This window comes from Somniosus microcephalus, unplaced genomic scaffold (assembly GCF_052327205.1).
Source record: "Somniosus microcephalus isolate GS21.2 unplaced genomic scaffold, FLI_Smic_1.0 unresolved_chr2, whole genome shotgun sequence".
Taxonomy (NCBI): Eukaryota; Metazoa; Chordata; class Chondrichthyes; order Squaliformes; family Somniosidae; genus Somniosus; species Somniosus microcephalus.
In genome coordinates, this window is record NW_028225180.1 from 29,274,800 (window position 1) to 29,282,614 (window position 7,815).

The window sequence follows — 7,815 nt, forward strand, 5'->3', positions numbered from 1 at the left end:
CCACTGAATCTGTTGAAATATAGTTGACTACACCACCAGCACTTTAATTATATTTTCCGTATTAACAATCCTATTACAAACATACAAAGGTTAAGGAATATCCGGGACCTGAATGTGTGCGTGACCCTGGTCTTAATCCATTCGATAAGGTGGACCATGACGAGCTGTTTCACCTTGTCCAGAACAGGTGCACCAGAGGGCACTGTGTGTGATTGAAGGGGGGTAAAAACAAAACTAATCACTGGAAAGATTGTTTCAGTGGGCGACGGTCTATCTATGGAACAGGATTCCATCCTAATCCTTATAATTAAAACTAGACGACAGGGGAGTTCAGGGGAACAAGAGCAGCAAAATTAGAAATAGAATAAAGGGGAATTTAGGAGAACAGAGTAAATATTTAATTAGAAATGGAGAACAGTAAAATTAAGTGCAATAAATTAACCATTAATTAGAACTAGAATAAAGGGAATATAGGCATAATATAGGATAAGGGGTAGGCCATTTAGGACTGAAATGAGGAGGAATTTCTTCACCCAGAGAGTGGTGAACCTGTGGAATTCTCTACCACAGAAGGCAGTAGAGGCCAATTCATTAAATATATTCAAGAAGGAGTTGGATATATTTCTTCAGGCTAAAGGGATCAAGGGGTATGGGCAGAAAGCAGGGACCGGGTACTGAATTTGGATGATCAGCCATGATTGCATTGAATGGCGGAGCAGGCTCAAAGGGCCGAATGGCCTACTCCTGCTCCTATTTTCTCTGTTACACAAGTGGTTTAATTAGAAATAGAGGACAGGGGAAGAAAGCGATTGTTCAATTAGGAATAGAAGACAAGGGGATTCAGGGGAATAAACGAACTGTCTAGTTTGAAATAATATAAAAGGAGACATGGGATAACATAGTAACTGTTGATTTAAAAGTATGGGACTGGGAAGACAGTAACTGTTTATTTAGAAATAGCGGAGATGGGAATGTCACGGAAACACAGTAATTGTTTAATTAGAAATTGGGGTGCATGGAACATAGTAACCATGTATATGGATTTACTTGACAGGGGAACACAGTTATTGGTTAATAACAAATAGAGGGCATGGAATGTCAGGGAAACTCTAACAGTTTAATTAGAAATCGAAAAGCTCAAATGGAGTATAACAACGTTTTAATTATAAACAGGTGACGGGGAATCACAACCACATCAGATTGAATGTGACCCGTTAATGTAATGGTTAATTATTCTTGCCTGTCCTTTCTAATTTACCTATTGAGTTTGGATGATGTGCTTGATTGGCCGAAGACATAGGCTGTTAGATTTTGAATTAATATATAATGTAAACCACTGAATCTGTTGAAATATAGTTGACTACACCACCAGCACTTTAATTATATTTTCCGTATTAACGATTGTATTTGGATGCAGTTGGAACTAAAATATCTGCCTGCTGCCTGACTCCTGCCTTCAATATTGTGGGTCGTCTGAATCGAGATGAATGAGAATATGCTTCTTACACAGAACTGTCCGCAACTGATGAGCATATTCCCCAGAATTTGGATGTCATCCGAATTGGCCGAGCGCAGGCTCCACGGGGACCTGAAACCATTGTATTTTGGCTTTTGGAGAATGTCAACGTCAAGTGGAACCTTACAGTGACGGCTAAAGTGGACTCTTAATCACAGTTAGTAAATGGAGCCCATTCACAATTAAATTACAAAGGGATTAGTGTAATGTTTTCAATAAGACTCTTGAACATTGGTGTGAGTTGCTATAGATTTATTAAGCACATATTGAATGCAATAGTATTTAAGTATACAATTAAACTTTAGGAATTAGCACCACACCTGATATTGGTTGGGTGGTGAGCTTCTTAGGCTTCTACCAAACCAAATATTCATTAAAACTGCCAGTTTTCATGCATTTTTCTCATTCCCTGTACTTGCCAAGCCAAACAATCCTGCCTTACAAGATTATATCACATTTTAAATAAAAATCCATCTAAAGCTAATTTAATTGACATATGATCGATAGTTTTACTCTTCTTCGATAATATTCGAATTGTACCAAATGATATATTTAGTAGTAAGTCTGTCTTTGTTTCTGTATCTATTGTACTAATTGGAAATGGTGATGGATTGCCCGGATGTTTTCCTTTACAGAAGTGTCTTCCCTCACCGTTAGCAAATGTTTAAAGGTCCCTGAAATTGATTAATCTGTTTTCAATGTCATGAGTTTAATTAAATCGCTTATGACTTCATCCTGAAACTGGCCATTGCTGCAGCGTCAGTGCTGGCCCAATAGCCCAGTGGTACTTGACGCAGATTTATACTTCACTGCATAACGGGAAGAGACTAATGGTTAACATTACTACAGTAGATAGACAAACCAATACAGTATAGCATTAGAAGAATTTCGGATGGTCTGATTAACCATTTCCTTACAATGCTCCCTTTGTTGGCGTGAACATATTTAAGGTCAACACTAAACAATTTTTCATCAACATCATATATCTATCTCGACCTATTCTATGGTACAGAAAGCTGCACCTTGATTTTACATATACTCTCGCTCACCAGAGCCACATCAACCACGTCATGTACTGGTGTCATCAACGTGACTGACCATGCCTTGGGATCCATTCTTCATCAAGCATATCACCTGCTATTTGGTTTATGCACGACATGTCACTTCTGCACACTCAGCGATTCCAAAGATTATGCCATGCGAGAAATTGAATACAAGTCAACCCTTTGATATCTGGCTATCATATCGAAGGACCAGGTGTGTTGGGGTGTTTGATTAGAATCTCCCCCTGCATGGTCCTGATGTTTCGGATAGTGACCAAGCTATCAAATACATTCTTCTCATTGTTCAGTATAAACAAGGACACAGCCATTTCCAATAAAAAGTGAACAATTATCCATCTTAACTACACTTACCTGACTTTCACTAGATTGTGATTTGATAGCAGATTGATGTATCTCGGCGAATGGTACCCAGGTGATTTAAGTTAAGAAGGGCTTTAAATGTATACATAGAAACAGACTGCTTCCATTAGTTGAGGATCAAGAGCTAACGGCCAGAGATACATATTTTCTGATCGGAGGCCACCTGCGTGCGGAACACTCCGATCAGTAAATATCTACGAACTTACCTCAGGGATCCCAAGGCGCCTACACTTCCAATCATGGGCCTCTCCAAACACCAAGTGTGCAGGGCCCACCTATCTCAGAGGCGCAGGAAGTTCGCAATCGTCCCTGGGATCAAGTGGGCCAGGCCAGCCAATAGAAGAAGGGAATCTCACTTGATGCACTTGACAGATAGACCTGTCAAATACATGAATGGAGATCACCCCAAAAACACAGTAAAGCTTTAAATGCATTTAAAAACACCATCTCCTTTTTAAACTAAGTTGAAATTGCAATAAATTAAATATTTTAAACAAACATTTATTTTTTGAAAAAAATAAAGTTTTTTATGGGGCTAACAATAAACTTACTTCTTTCAAAAGTATTTTTAAATGATTAATGAGTGAAAAAAACATTTCAACTCTTTTCCTGGTAAAAGCAGGCCTTTCGCCTGCTTTTATCAAGATTCAGAAATCTAAAGGTTTTCTGCGGGCGGAGGGTCTCCAGAAAGCGGAATTCTCTGCCCGCGGATGCCGTTTTACAGGGCAGGCAGAGGATCTGTCAAGAGAATCCTTGGCAGATCGGAATTGCCGGTTTTCAGCGCATGCGCTGTGCATGCCTGAAACCGGTATTTCCGATGTCCCGACAAGTGCTTCCACGGCGGCTACAGACCCATAGGGATCTGAATATCCGGTGCAATATATGTTAGAGATTTAGAACAAAAGGTAGTAGGAACCACTTTACACGGTGAGTTGTGAGACTGGAAATAACGGAGGCAGAAATTATGTCAGTATTGAAGTTTAATGTATATAGATGAATGAGTAACAATAGGTTGAAGTGATGCTGACACCGGTTGGGTAAATTGGATAGAACTAATTACTGGGGTGGAGTGTAAACGCCGACAAGGACTGGTTGGAACTTATGGACTGTGCCCCTGTTATAAAATTCCAACATTGTGATGAACAATTGAGATTTCAAGTAAATATCTTTGAACAATGATGGCTAATGTCACATTGACGAGTCAAGTTCCTACTGTCTCCAGCATTAGACACTGATCAGGAGGCAGGGGCCCGTTCTATTGGTCCAGGAGACACAGGGGGCGGAGTCTGACGGGGAGACCAGCGCCTGCAACATTCACACCGAAATTACAGGATTACAAATATCCACCATTGTAACACCCGTATTTTCCGATCGCAGGCCTCCCACGGGCGGAGGTCTGCGATCTGGAAACATCTACGCCCTTAGCTGAGTGCTACCGGGACGCACACGCTTCCGCTCCGTGGCCTCTCCAAACTCCAAATGCGCAGGACCCACCTATCCCTTAGACGCATGTAGTTCGCAGTGTCCCTGCGATTACATGGGCCATGGGGAGCCAATCAAAGAAGGGAGTATCCCTTCATAAACATTACCGGAAGACATGTCAAATATATGACTGGAGATCATCCCAAAAACATAGTAAAACTTTAAATACATTTTAAAAAATCATATTTTTTAAATGACTTGAAATAACAATAAATTATGTATTTTAAACAAAAATTTTATATTTTGTTAAAAATAACGGAAGTTTTTTACTTGGCTAAAATAACGTTTCCTTTTTTTTGTATTTGTAATGATAAATCAGTGAAATATTTTTGTTTTATTTTTTCAACGCTTACTCTTGTAAAAGCAGGCTTTACTCCTGCTTTTATCAGGCGTAAGAATTATAAGGGTTTTCTGCGGGAGGAGGGTCTCCAAGAAGCGGAACTATCCGCCCGCAGAGGCCCTTCTCCAGGGCAGCCGGAGGATCTGTCAAGAACATTCTTGACAGATCGATTGGTTTTGATCGCGTGCGCTGTGCATGCCTGAAACCAGCATTTCCGATGTCCCTACGGGTGGGTACACAGCGCGGAAACTTTATATATTAATTAAACTGTGGCGACTCTTTCCTTTGCCTGCGGTGTGTGTCAGTTAAAGCTGACGCCTACATGTTCTACTCCACAGCTGAAGTTCAATCATGAGTGTTCTCTTTGAACCTTGAGCGGGAAGTGCGCTGTTTTATGAGAACTGGATTATGTTCACCCGAGCAGAGCAGCAGACATCAAACACAAGGCATAAAGTGGGAGAAATGTTTTCTGTTACCTGTTCATTCCCACAACAACAAACGATTTTCGTCCTAACGGACAGATGGCTATTCTACAGTAGATTGCAGTTTGTAATTGAACTCTTGTTAGGACAGGAAGCTTTGATTTTACATTTCATTCTTTTACCAATAAATGTCCAAGGAATTTTCATCACCTGCTTCAGCTCTTCCCTGAATTTAGTTTGAGTTGCTGCATAAATGCACGTGTTTGTACAGGAACTCAAATACAAAAGCATATATCCGGTTTCAGTGGCAACATAGGCAGGGGCTGCATAATCGCCTTTGTAATGCACGGTGCTTGTCACTCTGGTAGTTATAAAACTAACGACATTTGTCAGCCACAACAGTATAAAACTTCCCGATACACTGAACAGTAAAGTGATGGATTTCCTTCGGTTCTCCATCTCTGGATCGCTCTGATTCTCACTGCTGTGGCCCCGGAGACCCCTGCGGGTTCTACTGACCACTAAAATACGTCTGACTGTCAAACCATTAAAAAGTAATATCAAAGCAAAGGGAAACGAAGCAAAACAAATGCTTTGTAACCAGGAAAACGCCACACCTAAAGGCGAAGAAAAAAACGCCACTCTGGAGCGGCAACCCGAGGGAACATTGTTAATGACTTGATCAGATTCATATGCAAAACAAAAAGGGAGGCTCTGTAAACAGATCAGGACAGATACCATTGTTATAACCGCGGCCGCAGTTCTCACTGTGCAATACTTGGTTTTTAACTTCTCAGTACATATAGCTACAAATCGGTCAAATGTGAACGAGACTGTAAACCACACCGACACATACAGGGCGACACATTGCACGTACATAATGATCTTACAAACGACAGTGTAGTACAGGAATGGATGTGGCAAGTGATAACGTAAAATGCGGTTCACAAATATATTGATGATCATGACCAGTAGATCAGCTGTTGCCATGGCCACCATGTAGACAGAGATACACTTGGAAAGGCCGCAGTTTCCTCGGGAGAGAATCACGATTGTCAGTAGGTTCGCTGTGAGAAAGAGGGAGAAGAGATCAGTAATGGGGACACTCGGATACATCTCACAGGTTATTGTGGGGAAAGGTTCAGATCCGACCCTACTTAGGGTCATAGACACTGATTATTCTCATTAATATAAGTGAGTGTCCTCAACATTTTATTTAAAGTAATGAAATCATTGAACATTCAAAATAGAGGAAGTGAAAATCCACCGTCCCTCCAGCAAACTTCAGTGACGTATTAAATTTTATTCCACGGCAATTAATGGAAAGATATAATTCAAATAAAATATTCAGCTGAGACAAAAGCTTTCAATTTATGTCTAACCGCTGCCGAGAGGATGGGAACACCTTACCGAGCTGCAATTATTTCTCAAAATATTGTTCAAAGTCCCCTGTTTTGTGGAGGTGTCTGCAGTCCGAGGAATTATCAACTTAATTTAGATAGGGAAGAACGGTACAAATGAGGAGATTACTATGGGCACTGAACAAAACTTTCGTTAATGAATTATGAGCTTTTGGAGGTGCCGGGGAATCAGCCTCGCCCTCCCTCAGTATAGGGAGGAATACTGAGCTCCCGGTGCAAACCACCTACCGAGGAGAACAGCGCCTCAGCGGCTGCGCGGACCTCTGCCATTCCCGCATTATATTCATTGCTTATCCCGGTCTCTGCAATGAGGATATTATCGGAATCTGTTACATAATCATTAAAAGTGAGATCGTCAACAGCTATTAGGCAACAAGAGACATTGACTTACCGGGAACACCGAAGGCTGCGAGAATATGGTAATAAATGTCCCTTATCTGTAGAATTGCTGGCCGTGCCATTTGTTTGACGATTTGTGTGGATTCTGCCCAGCTGTACGATTTCGTCTGCAGTACATCTGAAGTCAGTAAATGCTCCCAATTTATAGAACAATCCGTGCCGATGAGGTAATCTGGTTACACAATAAGTGTCTTCATTCTCAGTCACTTAACAAACAAGGGGCGATTATATCTTCAGTGCGCCCGGGCCGCCAATGGGGAAATTGAACAGCTCAGTCCATGAAACTCCGCCCATTAAAATCAATGAACGGAAAGTAATACCAGCGGGAATGTGCTCTGTGCATGCCTCGTGATCCCTACAGGGACCATCCTCACGGACATTGCGTTAGGATCTTGGAGTCTCAAATTAATTCGGTGAAATCTTCACTCATCCAGCACATAATTAAAGTTTGTTTTTTACTGTTATGATGGCTGATGATGAATCGGCTCTAGCATTACTGGTGGAGACATTACAATAACATTTCTGGTGGTGACCCTACTCTAACATTACTGGTGGTGACACAACTCTAATATTACTGTTGGTGACCCTACTCTAACATTACTGGTCGTGACACAACTCTAATATTACTGTTGGTGACTCTACTCTATCATTACTATTATAGGTGGTGACGATACGCTAGTATTACTAATGATGATATAACACTAATATTACTGGTAAAGACGCTACTCTAACATTATTGGTGGTGACTCTACTCTAACATTACTGGTGTTGGCCCTACTTTAACGTTACTGCTGGTGACCCGACACTAACA

The 7,815-nt window shown here is 41.0% G+C and overlaps 1 protein-coding gene across 1 annotated transcript; it reads right to left on the reverse strand.

Moving 5' to 3' along the window:
• Nucleotides 1-3,411: 3,411 nt before the first annotated feature.
• Nucleotides 3,412-7,347, reverse strand: LOC147092386 (putative G protein-coupled receptor 139). The gene is made up of 2 exons (XM_085975907.1): nucleotides 6,997-7,347; nucleotides 3,412-6,251 (listed from the first exon to the last, which is right to left on the reverse strand). Exons 1-2 carry the CDS (start codon nucleotides 7,064-7,066, stop codon nucleotides 5,293-5,295), a joined length of 1,029 nt encoding a protein of 342 aa, XP_085832033.1. The 5' UTR covers nucleotides 7,067-7,347; the 3' UTR covers nucleotides 3,412-5,292.
• Nucleotides 7,348-7,815: the final 468 nt, after the last annotated feature.